The sequence below is a fragment of the Ambystoma mexicanum genome, chromosome 13, assembly GCF_040938575.1.
Source record: "Ambystoma mexicanum isolate Mex_15411 chromosome 13, UKY_AmexF1_1, whole genome shotgun sequence".
Taxonomy (NCBI): Eukaryota; Metazoa; Chordata; class Amphibia; order Caudata; family Ambystomatidae; genus Ambystoma; species Ambystoma mexicanum.
The window spans coordinates 718,869,902-718,892,061 of NC_090938.1; the positions used below are offsets into that span (position 1 = coordinate 718,869,902).

The 22,160-nt window shown below is 47.6% G+C and overlaps 1 protein-coding gene across 5 annotated transcripts in view; it reads right to left on the minus strand.

Moving 5' to 3' along the window:
• LOC138521792 (E3 ubiquitin-protein ligase TRIM39-like) overlaps nucleotides 1-22,160 on the minus strand; it is a 128,723-nt gene that overhangs the window by 105,465 nt on the left and 1,098 nt on the right. For 2 of the 5 annotated variants that reach the window (XM_069634881.1, XM_069634880.1), the window contains exon 1: nucleotides 3,787-4,258. The exons of 1 other annotated variant lie outside the window; for it this stretch is intronic. In XM_069634881.1, coding sequence (XP_069490982.1) covers nucleotides 3,787-4,200 — 414 coding nt within the window. In that variant the 5' untranslated portion in view covers nucleotides 4,201-4,258. Of the gene's footprint in view, nucleotides 1-3,786; nucleotides 4,265-22,160 lie in introns of those variants that run through there. 2 more of the 5 variants (XM_069634884.1, XM_069634882.1) reach the window with 2 other exon arrangements.

Sequence of the window (22,160 nt, forward strand, 5' to 3'; positions counted from 1 at the left end):
CACCAAAGACATGGCCTGGTGTGATGATATACAAGCAGCCATGAAAAATAAATTGAGCCTGCTCCAAAACAAAATACTAGCCACTAAGCAAGCCCTACCCAACACACACACCCCTGTCCCACCACCAGCCCAGGACCCCCCCAACCTTTTTCATTCAAACACATTCTAGAAAAAGACATCACCCACATAATGAGGAACATCAACCCCTCCAATTCCAAAGATGATGCATGCCCAGCCCCCATTATCAAAGACCGCGCTGAAGCGTTAGCTTCCTACCTTACAGCCTTTGTAAACGCCTCCTTTGCTACAGGGAAAGTCCCTGCCTCCCTCAAGGAAGCCTGGTTCCGCCCTCTCCTAAAAAAACCAACCCTCGACCCCACCTCCCCCAACAACTATAGACCCATCACCACTGTCCCCTTCCTCCTCAAAATACTGGACAAAGCAGCCTAGCTGCAGGTTCAACACTTCATTGAAGAGAACAAACTCCTAGGACTCCGCCAATCAGGCTTCCACCACAGACACGGGACTGAAACCGCCCTACTTGACCTGAAAAACCAAATGGACGATGCCAGAGACATGGGCAAACCAGCACTTCTCCTACTTCTTGACCTATCCGCGGCTTTCGACCTCGTGGATCATGACGTCCTATGCCACCACCTCTCCTCTACTGCCAAATTTTCCCCTGAAGCCACAGCATGGATCACTTCCTTCCTACAAGACAGAACCATGCAAGTATTCTCGGACCTAGCATCTGCCTTACCGACTATCATACACTGCGGTGTGCCCCAAGGCTCTTGCCTCTCACCCACCCTCTACAACATCTTCACACGACCCCTTTTTCTCATCCTCGACGCCATGGGCATCTCATACACCAACTACGCCGACGACACACAGATCCTCCTCACCCTCACTGGCAACTATGACACTGACTCCATGACCCTCAACAACCTCTACAACACCATCCAAGCCTGGATGGCAGACAATGGACTATGCCTCAACTCAGACAAGACTGAACTCCTCCTGGTAGGCTCACCCGAGACGCTGAAAAATCTAGACTCCCAATTCAGACATTTCACCATAAACTCCATCAAAATACCTGTCTCAGAATCAGTCAAAACCCTTGGAGTCTACTTGGATTCCAACCTATCCATGGATAAACAAGTCAACGCTATAGCCTCCGCAGCTGCATATCATGCCAAACTAATCAACGCAGTCAGGCCCTTTCTCTCCAAAGAGAACTGCACCAACATAGCCAGAGCCACCACTGGATCTAGGCTTGACTATTGTAATGTACTCTTCCTAGGCACCTCCAACAAAAACCTAGAGAGGTTACAAATCATACAGAATAGTGCTCTCCGGGCAGCCCAAGGCATTGCCAAAAGAGAACACATCTCGGAAGCCAGAAAACGAGCACACTGGCTCCCAATAAAAGAAGGGATCATCTTCAAGACGCTGACACTGACTCACAAGTGCTTTCACCTTACTGCCCCCGACTACCTCTCCCAAAGGATCCACCCCGTCTCTTCTACGAGGCCAACCAGATCACCATATACTAACATGCTCTCTGTGCCATTAGTAAAAAAAGCCAGAGCTAGCGGATCCAGCTTCCCATATCTCGCACCCACTCACTGGAACGCCCTACCTCCCACAATCCGAGGTGAGGCCTCCCTCAGCACCTTCCGCAAAACCATGAAAACCATCTTATTCACATAAGATGCCTCGCACCAGTTGAATACATCTCATGTTCCCAGTGCATAAACTGTATTTTAATGACTTACTGTACCAACCAAAATATCAGCTCTATGCCTGTTGAATGCATAATGTACCACTGAATGCCTCTTTGCCTGTAACTAAGCTCTTGCAAGTAACAGCGCCTCAATGCCCATGGGTTACTTGCGCGCTATATAAATATAAATAAATAAATTAGGGTGGGGGTCCCTGTACATGAACACTCCCCCGAGGCACTATCAGTACACTGAACACCAGCACAGACCTCAGGGCCCCTGTACCTCAGGGACTGCCTCCTCCCAGAGAGAGCAGGTAATGAAGGCTCTCCTGTTATGCACCACGGCACACCCAAGGGGCAAAATAATACCTGATGCACCATTTCCCCATTACTTCACACAGTGTCTGGGATCCAGGCCATTAAAGTCAATGATCAATGAGACCCATAGCTTTATACTTGTCAACTCAGACAAGCCACACACAATCAGTGGTAGTCTCCCCACAGCATGTGATTTAGAATCACACGACATGCCACATACACCCCCTGTACTCTGTGGCAGTGTCCCCTCAGCATGGGTTTTACAATCCCAAGACATGCCACATGTACCCCCTGTACTCTGTGGCGGCTTGCACTCAGTATGAAATTAGGGTTCCGAGACATGCTACACATGGCCCATGTGATCTTGGGCAGCCTCCACCCAGCATGAGCTTTGGGATCCCAAGATATGCCACACACACCCTTGTATTCCGTGGCACTCTCTGCTCAGTATGGGATTAAGGGTCCCAAGACATGCTACACAAACATGCACCATGTAATCTTGGGCATCCTCCACTTAGCCCGAGAGTTAGGATCCCAGGACATGCCACATAAACCCCTGTAGTATGTGTCAGTTTCCACGCAGTATGAGATCTAGGGTCCCAAGCCATGTAACATACATCATGTGTACTCTTGGGAAGCATCGTGGAACATGTATTTAGTCAGCCTTATTATGTGACAATCCTTTGGTCCCAAGCTTGCAATGTGCACATTGTGTGCTCTTGAGTATCTTACTGTAGATGACACAAGGTGTGAACTTTATGACCCCAGGCCCTTCACATAATATACAGAGTGTGCCCTTAGGCAGTCTCCTATATTGGATATACAGGGTGCATCCTAAGAGCCCAGACCCGTCTAATGCACACTGTGGTTTTTTGGACAGACTCTGTGATTCCTGGCCCTTTTACATACGTATGAGGGTGCAGGGAGGGTGTGGACACAATGTGTGGGCTCTATGCTCCATGGAGACTTGCCACGCAAATAGGTGTGTGATTCTCTTCACTGTGCAGCTGCACGCGTTGGACCTCCTCCTTAAGGGGTTCACTGTGGTTACAATGAGCGCCATCATATCCACAAGATGCCCATCTTACTCTAGGATGCTGAGCCCCACTATTCTCCTCGACCAACATACAGCACACATACTGTGTAATCCTGGACACTCGCGTCTGGAATGGAAACCATTGTGTACGCCCTGCTTACGCCCAGAGCTATAGTGTGCATTCTACATACTCCTGGCAGCCTCAGAAATGAGTAGCACTGTCTGAGAACCCACCCATATCCCAGACCTACAGCACACACCCTTGTACTCCTGGGCAGCTCAGAAATAGGGGGCACTCTATGTAGAGAACCCACCTTTTATTTCTGGCGAGCCTCTGGAATGGGGAGCACTGTATGGCGAATTCACCCATGTCCCTGGTGCACAGTACAGTACAGCACACACACCTTCCACTCCTGGGCAGCCTCTGGAATGGGGAGCAGTGTGTGAGGAGAACACGGCAATTTCCCCATAGCACACATACCTTGTACTCTTGGGCTGCTTCTGGAATGGGGAGCACTGTGTGAGAACACTCCCATGTCCCTATTAGCACACATACCTTGTACTCCTGGGCAGCCTCTGGAATGGGGAGCACTGTGTGAGAACACGCCCATGTCCCTATTAGCACACATACCTTGTACTCCTGGGCAGCCTCTGGAATGGGGAGCACTGTGTGAGAACACGCCCATGTCCCTATTAGCACACATACCTTGTACTCCTGGGCAGCCTCTGGAATGGGGAGCACTGTGTGAGCTCGGTGACCCTTGGATTCCCGGCAGACAAGGCAGATGGGTCTCTGGTCATCCTCGCAGAACAGTTTCAGTTTCTCTTCATGTTCTGCGCACAGATTCTCCTCCTGAGGGGTCGCATTAGGAAGGTGAAGCTGTTTTAACATTTCCACCATGTTCCCCAGCTGCCTGTAGGGTCGGAAGGTTTTGCTCTGGGAAGCTTTCCTGCACTGAGGGCATTGGAAGTTGGTCTCCAGTCCCTCCCAGTACTTGGTGATGCAGGACCGGCAGAAGGCATGTCCACACTCCGCAGACACCGGGTCAGTGAAGTATTCCAGGCATATGGAGCAGGTGGCCTCCTCCTTCAGGCCCTGGAGCTGGGCGGCTGCGGCCATATTCCTCCCGAGCTGTGAAGAGCAAGAAATTAAAGTTTCGTTTCTCAGCAGAGACCATGAAGTGGGCGTGTCAGACTCTTCTCCTTCCTTATACACCCTGGAGGAGCGTGAGGTCTTTACTGGCTGTAGGAAATGCCTATCAAGCTGGCAGGGCGTGTCCACAGTCGAGCAAGGACTGGGAACGAAAAGTAGCCCTGGAAAATGTTTTAAAAGAGCCCCCAACCCCCATTACAGCAAGTAGGCAAGAACAACACCTGTACGGGGGAAAATGTGCCCTCCGGAAAGCTTTTGAAATGAAGTTTCAACCAATATTTTCAAGCAAATTTTTCCACATTGGTATTAGAGCTGCTTCAGAGCACTGTCTAGAGGGATGCACTTAACACTGCATACCACATTTAAACACATTTGCCTAATGTTTAGCTTCTTTATTTTGTGCCACTTTATTGTTCAAATGACGTGTGACTACAAATTGTGGGTCTGCCACAGATTTTGCTGATTCCCAATTTCCTTTCTTCTCCTGCTCTCCCCTCTCTCCCCTCCACGGCTCCCTCGCCTCCCGCTGCTGCCTCCTCCTTGGCTAACTTGCCCTCTCCTCCTTCCTCTTCTGCCCCTCCTCGGGCTTCTTCTACACATCCGCAGGGCGTACCTTTGATCTGTACCCCTCCCTGTAAGTCTTTCAAGGACGGTAACCTTCTCCATATTGCCACTCTCAACTCTCGCTCTGCTGTCAAACACTCCTCTGACATCTGCTGCCTCATGGAGGAACTTGACCTCGATGTCCTCGGTCTCACCAAGACATGGTTCACGGCCAGCTCTGTTACAAGCTTTGACACCCTCCTCCCTGATGGCTACAAGATCCTCTCCGCACCCAGATCCAACCGTTCTGGAGGGGGTGTAGCCCTGATCTTCTCTGAGTGGATTCCTGCCTCTGTCATTCCTACGCAGGCCTACTCCTCTTTCGAATGCCTCGTCTGCAGGCTCTCTCTCTTTCCTGGCCATTCCCATACTGTGGCTACAATCTACCGGCCACCTGGTCAGATCTCCGCCTTCCTCTATGAGTGGGCTGACCTCTCCTCTTCCCTCCTGTTCTCAACCACTCAACTCCTCCTTCTTGGAGACTTCAACATCCACCTGGAGGCTTCCTGTCCTTCCACTGGACTCTTTCTTGACCTCTGCGACTCTCTCTCTATTCTCCCCTCTGGCCCGACGCATCCTGCTGGGCACAATCTGGATGTTCTGATCTCTTCAGACCTTCCCCTTTCTATCCCTCTCACCATTCCTCTTTCCTGGAGTGATCACTTTCTCCTTTCCTCCCATCTCACCCTCTCTACCCCTCAGGCCAAGCCAACTCCAGCACTGCCACCTACCTTCTCGGTTATCTAACCCATGAAGCGTGTGTCAGTTGAGACTCTCGCCGCCACTTTCTCCCCCCATCCTCACTTGGCTGACTCACACCCTGACACAGCCCTTTCCATGCTCCACTCTGCTATATCTGATACTCTCGATGTTCTTGCCCCTGTCATGAGGATCCTTTTGAAGCTCAAAGCCAAGTGCAACTCTTGGTACGACTCAGACCTCGTCACCCTTAAACGCAAGTGCAGGGTGGCTGAGAGGAAATGGCGTGCTTCCGGTACATCCTCTGACAAACTGCTGCCGCCTGCTCCAAAGGCAATACCGGCTCTCTGGCCGTACCAAGAAGAGAGACCACATCCAAGCCTTCATCTCTGTGGCATCTAACAACTCAGCCAAACTCTTTAAAATCTGCAAGGAGCTAGCCAATCCTGCTGCAGTCTCTACCTCTCCTGGCTTCTCATTTCATCTCTAAAACTCAGGACATCCTGTCCTCTCCCTCTTCCTTCTACTCCCTGCTCTTCCTCTGGCCCTTCCGCGGCCACCTCTCCTCCCTCCTCTGCCTTTCCCCTGTTCTCCTCAGACGAGGTTTCTAGAAAAGTCCGATCTATGACAGTCTCGTCAAAACAGTTTCACCCCTGTTCCTCTAAAACCATCAAGGACCACATTGACACCCTGGCTCCTTCTGTGGCTAATTTCTGCAACCACCCCTTCGCCACTGGAGTCTTCCGCTCCCCCCTGAAGCACTCCCTTTTGCACCCTGTTCTTGAAAAACCCTCTGCCGACCCTTCCTGCCCAGCTAACTATCATCCAATCTCCATCACTCCTTTCCTGGGCAAACTCCTGGAAATGCTGGCCATCCACCATCTTAATCTTCACACTGAATCTGCTGGTTGTCTCCATGACCATCAGTCTGGCTTCAGAGCTGCCAGAAGCACGGAAGCTGCTCTCCTGAACATCCATGAAGACCTGCTCTCCAACCTCGATTCCAACACCCCCTGTGTACTCATCTTACTTGTGTCTTTGAATTTTGCATTTGGGCCAGAGGTGCTCTGCACACGTTAAGCCTGTAGAGCTTCATCTGTGCACTTTTTACATTATTTTTCTTGGCTGCTAACACAACATCTTTCCTCCACTCCTCCCTGCACCTCAGAATGGAGGTGAAAGGATTTGGAGAGGGAATGTCGTATTTGTACGTGGAATTTACCAAGTCCTCAGAATCAGGCCCTGACGGGCCAATTCTGAGGTGCTTGCAAACGCAGGAAAGTGTTCTTCCTTGAAGTAGGAACACTCTCCTTACAAACATCATATTCTGATAATCAAAGAATGTGGTGCAGGGACATGAAAGCCTCGGCTTTTGCATGTGCCTGATTTTCGGCTTGATAACAGCCCTTCCAACCATCAGGAATGCAGGGCAGCCAAATGGAGGGGATTCTCCTCCGAGCAGCACTGGTTTAAGACATAAAAAAAGAGCTAGAATACTGTACTGCACCATTTTTCCCTTCATAAATATAGCATTTCTTAGACTGCAGAACCACTTTTCTAGTTTAATGAAAGTTTAAGAAAATATTATTAAATTAGAAAAGTGGCAGTCTTTTAAGAAATGCTCACAATGCCACTGGAGCACATGTTTCTCCCACAAAATGAGATTTTAGCTGCCTTTGCAGCTGGAAAGCACGACATCTCCCCTCCAATAATTCCACCCACTTCATAATGGTGGTCCTGGAAACTGGAGGGGAGAATGTTGTATTTCCACACTTTTTTTTATCATGAGCTCAGAATCTGCCCTTGAGGGCCTGATTCTGAGGTGCGTACAAATGTAGGAAAGTGTTCTTCCATGAAGTAGGAAAAGGAGTAAACACTGCTGCACATCAATCTCTTGAAGTATTCTGATGTAAAATCAAGAAGCGTAGTGAGGTGCAGAGGAGAGGGGGGGACCTGACACTGTCAAGAAGGGATGTGGACCCCTCTCAGCCTGGGATGGGAGGCCTACAAGGGATTTCACCAGGGCCGATCCTGCCCTAGAGGCTGGGTGTGGGAGTTGGGAGGGTCCAAGACCCTGTCCACATGAGCCAGCATGTCTGAAATTAGTACCACATTTTCTTGCCCCATACCTGTATTGCACAATACTGGACAGTCAACCTCATTACGAGTTTGGTGGTATTTCGGTGGTAAATCCCCCAAGATAACACCAAACGGCATTACTGTTACCACCACTTGGTATGGCGGAATTACCGCCGGATTACAAGTTGTGGTAGGCAGTGTTAGTCCCCATTAATTGGAGTCAGGACTCCATGGGGATTTCGGCAGTATTATCGCTAGTGGTAATACCACCGATTTGGCCATTTTTGGGCAGTAAGGTAGAGGAATTACCTCCAGAATTCTGCTGGAGGATTTTCCTCTGCCTTACCTCCAAAACTGTAGTTTAGTGGTGAGGTAATGTGGCGGTAATGCATTGGGAACTCTGTTACCACTGCATTACCACTGTATTTGGTCACACCGCCAAACTCGTAATGAGGCCCTGTGGGTTCCTTTTTATCCCATAGGACTACCTTTCCCAGAAGACAGTCGTGGAAGAAAGAACGAGCAACCCGACCTGGAGAGAAACAGCGGGAAATGATGAACCGGCCGAGCATTCCACACATCAGTGTAATAATTCCAGCGCTCTACGCGACACAGACATGCATTTTACATTAAACAGGACTGTGGCGCTGTCTGACACCGAAGTGGTGATCCCAGCCATCTGTGCGCCACAGGCATTTAATTTACCTGCAACGGGGTCGCAGAGCGATCATCCTAGCGAAGCAGCGATACCAGTGCTCTACATGCCACAGACATTCAATTTACCTGCAACAGGGCTGCAGAGCGGTCATCCCAGCGAAGCAGCGATACCAGTGCTCTACGTGCCACAGACATTCAATTTACCTGCAACGGGGCCGCAGAGCGGTCATCCTAGGGAAGCGGCAACACCAGTGCTCTACATGCCACAGACATTAGATTTACCTGCAACAGGGCCGCAGAGCGGTCATCGTAGGGAAGTGGCGATACCAGTGCTCTACATGCCACGACATCCAATTTACCTGCAACAGGGCCGGAGAGAGGTCATCCTAGCGAAGCAGCGATACCAGTGCTCTACGATCCACAGACATTCAATTTACCTGCAACAGGGCCGCAGAGCGGTCATCCTAGTGAAGCGGCGATACCAGTGCTCTATGTGCCACAGACATTCAATTTACCTGCAACAGGGCTGTGGAGAGGGCCACACAGCAAAGCGGCAATCACAATGCTCACTGTACTACGTACTGGGACATTGCCTCTGTTAAGAGTGGGCCACCATTCCTGAATAAGGCAGACCTGCGTTCATAAAAGGGGGTGGGGCTTAACACACATTATATGTCAATGCTTAACTGTTATGTCACCCGTGGGGGGAAAGAAAGACAGCAGTTGGCCCAGGGAACCAGCTCTGGGAGCGACCCAATGGAGGGGAAGGTGGAGAATAAAAAGGCACACAAGAAACAGGAAGGTCTGGTTTTCTCGGATTACGTCAATGGAGGAGAAGGATCAAAAGACAAAGCAGAGGAAGGACAGTGCAGAGGAGAGTGGAGAAGGATTGCTGAACTGTGCACGGTGAGGCATTGGCTGATGAGAGAAAGTGGCACTTGGGTGTGAATGTGCATGCAAAGCGTGCAAGTGAGAATATTAGAGATGGGGTGAATGAGAGTGAATGAGAAGGTGACAAAGAGTTACTTTGCGAAAATGTGTGAGTGGAGTGGAGAGTCGTAGTAGTGTGGGGAGGGGAGAGTAGTAGTAATGTGGAGAGTAGTGGTAGAAAGAGGAGGAGAATGGGAGTAGCAAGACAGCATTAGTGGGACAGAAGGGAGAGAGAGAGACAGAGAGAGGGGGAAACAAAGGAGTGTGGAAGAAAGAAGGGGAGGCAAGTAGAAGGTAAGGGAGAAAGGATAGAACATCAGGGCCAGGAAAACAAGGGCATGAAAGGATAAGACCAAGTGGGGCCTGAGTGTCTGGAAAGCATCTCTTCTTTAGAAATTATATTGTGGGACCTCAGTTAGGTTTCACCTCGATTGTTCCCATGGGGAGTTAGATGGAAAGGGTGTTTGCTCTTAGGCCATCACAAGCAGTCAGGCAGATTTGGAGGCAGTAGGGGGTCACCAATCTCTAGTGACCATCCTGGGGTTCAGGGATGCCTGGGCTAGGGAGGGAACCCCCCCGCTTTACCTGAGAGAAAGAGAGAAAGAGAGAGAGAGAGAGAGAGAGAGAGAAAGAGTGAGTGAGAGAGAGAGAGAGAGAGAGAGCGAGAGAGAGAGAGAGAAGGCCCTTAGTGATCCCCTTTGCACTGTCTGTAATAATAAAAGTTGAACTGTCTTGGAGAGTTGGTGTGTTAAGGGCATCTGTGACACTTACTATCTTCAACTCGGGTCTCATTGCACCTTTCTTCCCTAATCCTGATTACGTATTTTCATGATTTTTAATACTATATAGTGTTATTTGTTTAAGTGTACATAAAACGTTTTCATCACAAGACACCAGGATGAGCATAGATCTGCAATCACTTAGCCCAGCAAAGGTTTGGAATCGGGCAACTCATCACTGATGACACTGTCAAGCATGGAAAGACACGCTCAAGCTTGGTAAACAGAACAAACTCCACACTAGACCGGGGAATGTCTCTTGGAGAACTATAGCTCTGTCTGTTGTCAAGATGTCCAAAGTAAAAGTACGTCCTTTGTCTGAAATCCTATTCTTGCCGTCACACTCTAAAATGTAGCTCTAAGGTGTAAAGGGTATTCTCTCTGAATCTCGAGGTGAACAAATGTTCCAATTCAAGGAAAAAGATATAACTCCAACAGAAAAGTTCCAAGTGGACAATGTTCACAGTTCCAGGGAATGGTTTCCTTCCCTAGGTTATTGTTACCAATATGTATGTTTCTTGTAGCCCAAGAGGATGGCTTCTCCCTCTTGGGGCACACACAGTTCTCAGGGAAATAGATCCCTTCCCCAGGTTCCTTTTAGCAAATCAGTTCAAAACAAAGAATCGCGTTTCAAATTGTTCAAGATTCTAGGGCATGCGACTTCCTAAGGATTCTCCTTTTCACTTTACAATTTCGATGCAGGTACAGACTCACAGGTCACCTTGTACACTCCCCTGCCAGGCTCTTCTTTACTCTTCTTTTACTTTGCAATTTCAAGGGAATCTATCTTCCTTGAGATTCTCTTGCAGCTTAATACACACTTGATTTGGCCTGGTCTCTTCTTCTGCCAGGACCTCTTTGCAGTCTTTTTATACACTTTAACTTCACCTGGAATTTTCCTACACCAGGACTTCTATACAATATTTCTCTTCTCCTGGTGTACTCTCCTCCCGGGACGTCTATACCATAACTGAATTACAATTCTCTTCACCAGGTGCACTCTCCTGCCAGGACTTTCATATCATGTCTTTACAATTGTCTTTTACCTATGAAACAATAGCAGCCCATCGCTGGGTATCTTTTCTTGAATGGTTCTCCCTTTCACAAATTTGGCTTTTGCCCCTCAAGTTCGTTCACTGTCGCTCAGTTTTCTCTCTCTGCCCCTTTAAGGTGCGAGTTCAATGAACCATTCGTAGAATAGCTTATGGGTCTTTTAGCTTCTTCACATACTTCACTTTGCTGAGTCGTGGTATAGCTTTTAGGTTTATTAGCTTCTTGACATACTTCACTTTGCTTACGGATAGCTACTTTGAAGCAGCGCACACTTTCAGGCAACCCGGTACCGCTTTCCGCTTCCCTGGGCTTACCGGTTGCTCCAAGTGTCTCTCGCACTTCTCGGTTTATGTTCGCTTCGCGTTGTGGGCTTGGCAGGCAACTTGTCATCCTCTGCGCCTCTGCCGTGCTGGTCTTCAGTTTCTGCTGCCTTTCCCTCTCGGGCAGCGCGTCCTCTGCACTCCGGTTTCTTCTCCTGCTGGGCAGATTAGCTTTGGTAGAATTTCCTGCAGCGTCTCTCTCCCAACGTTCCGGCCGGTGCTTGTGCAGGTAACCACGCAGCTCTGCGTCTGCAGTTCTCTCTCATTGCTGTCAGCTGTGTGTGTTTTAAACTTCCCAGTCTGATTACGGAGTTTCCAAAGAGTAGACCGCAGCATAGGTTTCCCGGCGTTAGTGATCTTTACTGTTCTTTGTCTCTTCCTCGTCTCAGTAGTTAATGGAGGATTCCTTGTGTTGTTGAGGAATCTGGTATGGGATTCTCTCAGTAGTAATCATTACTGCTCCCTGCCTCTTCCTCATCTCAGTAATTAATGTATTACTTTGGTTTTCATGTCGGGTGTTAAGATGGATTTCTGAACTCTGACCTGGTGGGCAGAAGTTCAGGAGGCCAGCCTAGTTTCTTGGAACAGGCTAACCTTCTGGACAAGCCAGACCAATCAAGGTAGCTTGGTGGCGTTCAAGACTAGGTCTCAGGAGGGGTGAGGTTGACTGAAAGACCTCAATGAGCACACAGAGTAAAGGACACTTACAAATCACTCCCAGTCAGGTGTAGATATATTAACAATACATATAGATTTATTTCAAGGCCTTTGAGTTTCAAACATACAAATCAAATCTTTTTTTTTTTTTTTATTTTTTATTCTTTTGAAATCTACAGTTTTAACATATAGAGAAAACTTTTGTTTCAAATGGTCACTTCGAAGATTCAGACAACACAAAACAACATCCCAAAGATTCATCACAATTAGTTTAAGGTTTAAAGGTTCAGAGATTTCTTTGAGGTGATTAATTTGAATTTTCTAGAACTATAACTAGCACGATTCTTCATTCGTGAGTAGACTGAGGTCGACAGAAGGAAAATACAAGGATAAAGAGCATAATTCAAATGCAACATTAACAAGCTTAGTCTCAAACTGCCAACAGACCAGTTTCTAAACTATTATAAGCCTAAGCACAAATGCTCTCAACAGATTTGAGTCAAAAAGTGACGAAGTCACGCCACAAGCCCTCGTCGGGCACGCCCAACTTGCAAGCATGGTTAGCATGGAGAATGAAGCAATATATTTAAGTAATTTACGATGGCACATACGTGTTTAACGTTATTGCCACTGGAAATTAGTCGCCACCAAGCCTCCATATCTCCATCTAGAGGCGCAAATTGGCTCAGATGCTTTGAACGTAAGTCGCAGGTGGCTAGACAATCAAGAATTAGATGTTTTAAGGTTTCAGTGGACCCTCGACAAAAACGGCATAAATTGTCCTTCAGCGAGGCATCCTTTCTTAGCCATAGAATTTCCTTTGTTTTCAAAATATTTAAACGAAATCTTACAAACTGCTCGCGATAATGTCTCGAGTAGCATCGCAAAAGATAGGAAGATTGTACGTTTAATTTTTTATGATCCGGACTCAGCCATTTTGAAGAGGCCAATTTCTCGTGTGCTTCTAGGTTGATTGTCCATGCCCAGATATCAAATTTTCGTTTTGCATGTTGTGGTCGTTTGAACAGATCGTAATTGCCAATTTCCGCAGCATCAACCCAATGTTGGACTCTTGAGCGCCATAGGTCTAGTAAGCAGGCCCTGGTGGAGTCGTCCTCACCTGAGAAGATACAGTAGGCCGCTGGTTTGTTGTTTTCTGTCATCTTTCGCATCAGAGCAATAGATTTCCAGATCATATGGCTATAAAGAGAATTCAAGGACAGTTCATGTCTTAAAGTGGTAACGGGGACAAACTTCGGAAGGTTTAATGCACGTTTCCAGAAGCAACCTTCAAGCTGGTTCCAGGTGTATTCATTTATGTGCCAGCTAGCTTCTGCACCAAAGGTCAGAATCGGTACCACCTTTTGTAGATAGAACATTATGATCGGAGTTAGCGAAAATTTGCCGAAGCTTTTGTTTATTTTGGCCGCTTGAAGAGCCAGTCCTAGACATTTTACTTTCAAGGCGTCTACCCATGAGTTTTCGCAAAGCGAATTGTTGAACTGCACTCCAAGGTACCGTATTGAGTTTACTGATGACAAGAGCTGGCCACCGACCACCCACTTAAAGGCTTTATCTTTCTTGCTTCTCACATGGCCAATTGTCACGATTTTTGTTTTTTCAGTGTTTATTTGAAGCTCATTAGACGATAAGTAATCGTATAGACAGTGAAGTAGTCGCTGCAGTCCAACTTGAGTTCGATCCAGCAGCACCAGGTCATCAGCATAGGCGATGTATCGTACAGAAGTCCTATGTAATTTCGGAGGGAAGCAGTGGGCTTGATCTAAGTGGGGCTGTAGATCTGCTAAAAATAATTTAAACAGATCAGCTGCCAATGGGCACCCTTGCTTTACCCCTCTTGTTGTTATGATTTTATCGGATAGCTCCCCAGCCTTATTTAGACGAACTCGAATTGAAGTATTTGAATGTAGGGCCATGATAGGATTAAGTATACCTGCTGGACATTTCCATCTTAATAATTTTAGCCACAGCAGATTACGATTTATACCATCAAAGGCTTGTTTCATGTCAATGAAGGCCAGATGTAACTTGGTATTTGCTTTTAAGGCTTCTAATTTCAGGATGTTTAATATTGAGATGTTTACATCAACGCCAACGCCCTTTGAGAATCCAGTTTGATGGTCATCTAGAATACCAACCTCACAAGCCCAGGTTGCCAATTTTGATCTCAGATTTGATCCAAAGATTTTACCTATCGAATCAAGTAGGGCGATCGGGCGATAGTTATCCGGAGAATCCCAACGCCCCTTTTTGTGGATGGGAACAACAATTGCAGTTAACCAAGACTCAGGCAATGATTTATGTATGGTGATATTCTTGAACAGACATTCAATGAAAGGCGCCCATAGCTGCGTGTTTTTTTTTAGCATTACGTTACTGATCAAATCTGGGCCGGCTGCACGTGAGTTCTTTAGCAATTTAATAGCGTAGGTTATGTCATCAAGCGACATTTCTGTGCTCCATGGCTCACCTTTGGACCTAGACTGTAGTTCCGGTTCAAAAATCTGGCTGTTAAAAACTTTAGAGAAATGTTCGCACCAGACGTCGGCTGCAATGATGTTCTGTGTCGAATTCATGCGTTTTGCCTGGCCTATATTTAAAATTTGCCATATGTCGCGTGTGTTTTTAGTCAGCATATATTTCATCATTAATTCGGCGCGGTCTTGCTCTATTATCATACGGTTGGAAGTAACCCAATTTCTAAACAGTGTACGTCTGTTTCTCACTTCCATTGTTAATTTTTGCTTTGACATGTTTCTTTTTTTTTTTTTTTAGACACCTCAAGTCTCTTCTTAGCTCTTGTTTTTCCTCATGCAAGAGCTTGCAGAACAAATGTTTATGACTTTTTTGTTGTATTTTCGAACCATTAGAGTCGATTGTATGTATCGATAGAAGAGGTGTATAATCTATCCCAATAGGCAATCTCATGAGCTTCTCAGTTAAGCAGCCAATCTGGTTAAGACTAATCCGCAGCCGATTTCCGCTCCTGTTTGTTTCGACGGGTACGTTGTATAAATCTGTGGAAATGGCAGTTGACAAAAGACATTCAAGGTTTAATAGTCTATGGTCGCTATTTGACATTTGTTGGACGTGCAGTGAGTTAATCTTTGGCTCAAACACTCTTGAAATCCAAAAATAATCGATGATACTATGTAGATGATCTCCATGCCAAGTTGGTTGTGCTGGATTATCACCTTTGACCGCACCATTAACCATTATACAATCACGTATTTTCATTGCCTTTGACCATTGTAGAGCTCTGACTCCAATCTGATCTTTGGGAATCAGATGGGAAGTATGATTCTTTGGAGCATATTTAAACCAGGTGCAGTTTAAGTCTCCACAGCAAATAATTGTTAAATTGCTGTGTTTTAAAATTGCGTTATCCATTATAGAGCATACAGCATCTATGAATACCTTCGAACTGATATTAGCCGCATTCCAGTAGCAGTTTATGATTAGAAGCGATGTCCTTATTGAATCAGCATTGTCGCACATTGCGTGCATGAGTGTACCTTGAACAAAAGGATTGGGATTAAATGCTTCTGGTGTGGACCAGTTTTGTGACAGGCGAACCATAGTTATAAGTCCTGCGCTTGGTCGCCCATGGGCATTTTTGATGGCTGGATTGATTAAGGTAGTAAAGCCATCTCTCAAGGGGGCCTCAGACAACCATGCCTCCTGTAAACAGATGGCAAACACCTTTTCGAGTGGAAATTCAAAGTCATTAAATAAGTGGTTGAACCCTCGAGTGTTCCAAGAGAGAAATGAATGAGGAACCTCCACTGTTGACAATCATGGCTAAACTTGAGCATGTACTCTCGAACGGCTCACATAGTTCTTCTTTTGGTGCTTTATGTGGCCGTGGGTACCTACTGTAGTTAGAAGCTTTCGGAAATTTGCAACGTCTTCAACTTGTTTAGCGAGCAGTTGCTTGTCGGACTTCTTATCGGAATTATTTACGAAGTCAGTCTCAGGTTCACTTGAAATTTCGAAGCCAAACATCAAGAGGTCATCGGCAGCTTTCAATAGAGTATTACGAACTCCCCATGAAGCGATGTGTAGCAGGACGGAATCAGAGCATTGCTCTGTTACATATTCAACTATTTGGATGTCCTCAGTGACAATCAGCCGCAGAGGAGGAATGTGTTTGAACAACCTTAGCACATTAGTCCGGTTCAAATTTAACTCGTTGTCATCGCCCAGAATGTTTTGTAATCTCAATTTATGATTACTTTTTGATGTTTGCCGGGAACTTTTCTCAGCATCCTTGACATTAGAAGTGAGCTGCAGTTTGCGCTGATTTAGCGTTAGTTTTGGGTTGAGACTGAGACTCGCTAGGGCAGAGTCGGCAGGCCCTCCTTCCGTCGCACTCCGCCTTGTAGAGAGCTCAACATTTCGCCGATTGGATATAACACTCTTAGCCGGAAAAGACTTATGGCGTGGAGGCTGAGGCGAGGGCAGGCTTGCCTCGCCGCACAATTTTGACCTTTCGTCATCACCTGAGATCGAATAAATTGACAAGTCACATAGGTCAATCGAAGGAGAATTAACTGACGCGGCGGAAGAACGGTCTTCTGAGATTATACGCCGCCGCTTTACTCCAGGTTTCAAGGAAGAAGGTTGGCCAATGCGTTGTGTCTGTACGTTTTCAGTACAAGATTTCATGTTACGCTTAAATAGGCCTAATCTAGGTGGAGTGGATAAGTTCCTGATGAAGCTTTTGGTGGATGAGTGTATGGCTTGCTTTGGATTAGGACATGATGTCATGGTTTTTCCCTTTCTCAAAGGGACTGTAGATTTTGCATTCTGCGTACCAACATTCCTTTTTGGCACCGCACCCAGGTCACCTGTTTTGGCCGGACCTGAGAAAATGCCGAATGATGAAAATGGATTATTCAGAGGAGCTAATTGAAGCGCTGGAGGTTTTGAAGAGTCAATGTCCTTTAGAGGGCCTGCGTCGGTAACTACAGATGACTCACTTTCTAGTAAAGGTTGACTTGCATCAAATGAAGGTTGTGGGATTACCTTTGCCAAGTCATTTGTGCTTGAATTTGCTGTACGTGCACTGGATATAGAAGTATTTGCTGCATCTTTTGAGTCAGAGTTCTGTGAGCCTACAGCCAAAGAAGGATGCATCAAATGAGAATTCTTAGCCAATGAACAAGTGTGCTTACACACATTAGCTTTTCCGATTGTGGTAGGTGGTAATAGTCTATTGGCTATATCTGCAGTTACATCCATGAGATCTGTTAACAGGGTTTCATTCCTCTTTTGATTAGTTGAGATGACCTCGCTAATATGCGATTGCCAACGAACTCCTAAGCTTTCTTCAGCTTGCATTTGATCTTTTGAAAATGTGATGAAGTTGTCAATTCTTTCAAGTTTTGTCATAAGTTCAATAGCATCGCTCCTTGATCGCGAAGGGTTTCATTAATAGACTCATACAGTTTTACAAAAGGAATCAATGCTTGCGAGGAAGCAGAAAGCACGTTGTTGTGGATTTGAATTGCAGCGGCAACTGATAGACTGGATTTGGAGCTTGGAGTTTTGCAGGATTCATTGACAAGGCTTGAGTCATGTGATAGGTCCTTGCTTGGAGTGTGCAGTGCAGGTAAAGACACAGGAGTCGTGCTGGCACTCACTCTTTTTTTGCTCAATTTCCCATCTAAACAGATGCCCGCTTGTTGCGGTATATGAGATTTCTTTTGCTGACCCTTCTGAGGCGAAAACTGCATCGACAGCCGTGCCGGAACTGAGAGTGCACTAATATCAGGATCTAAAGGCTGACCACTCAGGTTCAGTGCTGGGATCCGCACTGTTAGACTGGGTGTGCCCTTCATCAGGGGAGCTTGCAGAGAAGCAGCGGACTTGTCGGTAGGGAAGGTTTTTGGTGGCACTTTAGGAGTATGGCTTATATGAGGAGCATTGGGCCTCTCCGGGCACTCATGTTGAGATGAGCGAGCAGAGCCAGAACTGGCAGTAAGTGGGTCTACACAGTTAGAGTTTACTGGAATGATTGTGTCACAACGTGGATCTGGCTGTGGCATCCAGTGAATATTAGAGGCGGAAGCTTGCGAGAGCATTCTCGACTCTTGGGTTGAGTCGTCTTTTGCACGTGGACCTTCAAAGTGAAAAGCAGAATTCTGTGGACAGAGCTTGATGGAAGATGACGCTTCAATATTTTCTGCATGTTTTGTCGGAAGGATGACTTCGTTCGATTTCGCAGCTCGAGAAGGGGCAAGAAAAGGAGCAGTAGATGGTTGTTCCTGGTCTAAAGTATCTGCACACATAATTTCTGCATCCGTTAAGTCGAAAGGGAAAAAGGGGATGTCACTAGAGACAATTTGCATGGAGGGGAGAGCGTCTTCCGGGCCTTCCTCCACAGGCAGGGCTGGATTTAAATTTGCGAGAGAGAGTAGCGGTATTGGGCGTAATACCTTTTCTTGAATTGCATCACTGTGCGTATTACTCAGTGGGGTGTCAGTAGTTGAGGGAATTGGATCACCGAGGACAAGGTCATGGTTTGCTGCAAGATGTACTTGAGCGGTTATATTGTGAGAAACAACAGGTGCGTTTAGGTCAACCACTTGCTTGCTTACCTTTGCACCAGTCTTAATTTTGCCTGGAATGGCAGTCCAGGGGTTCAACATTCGTCGCTGTTGTAATGTTTTGTGTCTTGTCTGAGGGCCACGAGCCGGAGAGGGCACCGCTACCTTTGGGGAGTCGACCATGTTCCAGCGGCGTACCAGCGAACCAGCAAACAGCCAAACAGCCGCTGTAAAAATGCACTCGCCCTTCACACACGAGGGCTTAACGCCGCAAGGGCGCTTGGGTCTTGATTATGTAGGCTCCCTCCTGAAGGGGGCGGGGCTTAGATCCACGCCACATGCCGCACGCCGACTTGCTCCACGGCAACCAGGCAACCAGGAAGGCAAAGCGTCGAGGAACAGCAGTGACTGGGAGTCAGTCACGCAAACGCCAAACAGCCGCTGTAAAAATGCACTCGCCCTTCACACACGAGGGCTTAACGCCGCAAGGGCGCTTGGGTCTTGATTATGTAGGCTCCCTCCTGAAGGGGGCGGGGCTTAGATCCACGCCAGACGCCGCACGCCGACTTGCTCCACGGCAACCAGGCAACCAGGAAGGCAAAGCGTCGAGGAACAGCAGTGACTGGGAGTCAGTCACGCAAACGCCAAACAGCCGCTGTAAAAATGCACTCGCCCTTCACACACGAGGGCTTAACGCCGCAAGGGCGCTTGGGTCTTGATTGTGTAGGCTCCCTCCTGAAGGGGGCGGGGTTTAGATCCATGCCGCACGCCGCACGCCGACTTGCTCCACGGCAACCAGGCAACCAGGAAGGCAAAGCGTCGAGGAACAGCAGTGACTGGGAGTCAGTCACGCAAACGCCAAACAGCCGCTGTAAAAATGCACTCGCCCTTCACACACGAGGGCTTAAAATCAAATCACAGTAATACTTATGAAGCCAACACAACACTATCAAGATACATATATACAAGAACATTGGGGTCTAAAGGGTTAAATGCATGAATGGGTCCACAACCTAAAAGGGAAGGAAACAGGCAGTGCAAGTTCTGCATCCAACACACTCCTAACTAAGAGGCAGTCCAGTCCCTAAGAAGAGGGGAGCCTAATGGTCAAAAGTACAGGCAATGCAAGCGCATGCAGTAGTTCCAATGGGCAAAACGGGGTCTCTTCAGGGGGCTGTAGCAGCTCAGGAAGGTGGGTGAGGCGATGAAGAATAAGTTCCCACTATCCGAGGAGGGTCTCCACTTGAGGGCAGAGCCGATTCCAAGAGTTGGGAATAGTTCGCTAGTTCGCACTAGAAGTGGAAAGAATAGGGGCCCCCAGGGGCCACTTGTGTGTAAAAATGGGTGGAGGCGCTAGGGGCTACCGGCTAAGGTTGCAATTACTCACCGAACCCCGACGCACTCCGGACCAAACTTCGTCAGTCGAGTCCACTTCGGTTGCAGGTTCAAGTGCAGCAATTTGTCGGCTCTGAGGCTTTCAGCGATGAAGATACAGCGATTTTTCCCAAATGGGACAGTGGTGATTTCTCTGCTCCTGGTGGATGGATCAGGCCAGTTTCACTATAGCAGGCTTCAGGGGCAAGAGGGCCACAAATGCAGCGCACCTGCAAAGATTGTCACCGCAGCTGGGCGACACGGTAACCGCGTATGCTCTGGTTCTGGTGCACTCGTCTCACTTCAGACCTGGGAACGCCAAGTGTACGAAATTCGGTGTGAGGGTGCCGCAAACAAAGTGCTAGCAGTATACCAACTTCCGAGGGTCTTCTCAAAACGGCGGCGGAGACAGAGCAAAGGTCCTGTGTAAGCTGGTCAGCCCACTGGATGGCCCAGGGACACTTCCGAGAAGGCTTACTTGCAGGTTTTGTTGAAGGTGCCGAGAATAGTTGGTCCTACTATTCTAATGGGTCAAAGTGTCTTCGCAGACCTTCAAGGACGACCAGATGCAGAGGGGTCCCACTGGACAACTCCGGGCTCAGGGTGCCAAACCTTTCAGCGGGTCACCAGCGGTTCCTCGACTCAGCTTCTTAGCTTCAGGATACTTGGATCCTATCCTTCGTTCAGTGAGAACTCCAGAGATCGACATGGTATGGCTGTTTGGGGGCTTCTCTTATCCAGAATCTCCTTCGCGCCAAAATGAAGAGGACCCAATGGGAGATCTGCTCACATTCAGGCATACCATACGTGGACCAATTATGGACCACGGTGGTCTCAGGCATTCACAGCACTCCAGACTCTCTGGCACCCAGGATATGTATTGGGAACAGACATCCCAGCCCACATCCTGGAGGCACACACACAAGAAGACATGCAGAAGCCCGCGAAAGCTTTGCGTTTTGTGGGAAAATGCATGCCCAAATAAGGACTGACCCGGGTCGGCTCGACCTGGGGAAGGGGAAGGAGCAAGATGGCCAAAGGACAGGACAACGAACATCGTGGCATGGACATTTTGGAGCCAGGCCACCTATTCGTGCCAAATGTGGTAATCGCAGTTTACCTGGCAGGAAAGGGTTAAAATTATATGAATAGATAAGCTGCCACCAGCCCTGTCTGTGACATATCTGCATATCTCCTACAAAATCCTTCGAGAGTATCTAGGGCCTTTGGAAATGACTAAGAGACTGAAGTGCACTGTACTGGAAGGTACATTGTGCACTTGTCACATGTTGCAGAAAAGTTGCAACACAGAAAAGGACTAAGGGAAACAAAGTCTCCCAGTACTGACTGTCTGAAGGGCATGTCATTTTCCCCATAAAAAGTGAGCGAAAGCCCAGAAAAGTGCAGCTGAAGGCTGTGCTTCTCTGGCAAAGTCAGACTATGGTGTTAAACAGCAGTAAAAAAGTTGGGGGTACACAACTGGAGGGAAAATTACACATAAATGGAAATCTTTCCTAACACTGGGGAATATTAATACTGGATTGCGTGCATGGATGAGGGTGAGTGGTGCAGTAAGCCATTAAGGCTTAAGGAATGGAGGGAACATGTCTAAAGGGGAATGGGGGATTCATGTCTTTCCCTGAAGATGTCAGTAGCTTCTTCACATACTTCACTTTGCTTACGGATAGCTACTTTGAAGCAGCGCACACTTTCAGGCAACCCGGTACCCCTTTCCACTTCCCTTGGCTTACCAGTTGCTCCAAGTGTCTTTAGCGGCTCTCGGTTTATGTTCGCTTTGCACTGTGGGCTCGGGAGGGCGACTAGTCATCCACTGGGCATCAGCTGTACCAGTCTTTGGTTTCTGCAGCCTTTCCGTCTCAGGCAGCGCATCCTCTCCACTCTGGTATCTTATCCTGCTGGGCAGATTAGCTCTGGTAGCATTTCCTGCAGCGTCTCTCTCCCAACGCTCCGGCCGGTGCTTGTGCCGGTTACCGCGCAGCTCTGCGACTGCAGCTCTCTTTCATGCTGTCGGCTGTGTGTGTTTTAAGCTTCCCAGTCTGATAAAAAAGTTTCCAAAGACTAGACCCGGCATTAGTGATCTTTACTGTTCTTTGTCTCTTCCTCGTCTCAGTAGTTGATGGAGGATTCCTTGTGTTGTTGAGGAAGCTGGTATGGGATTATTTTAGGAGTAAACATTACTGCTC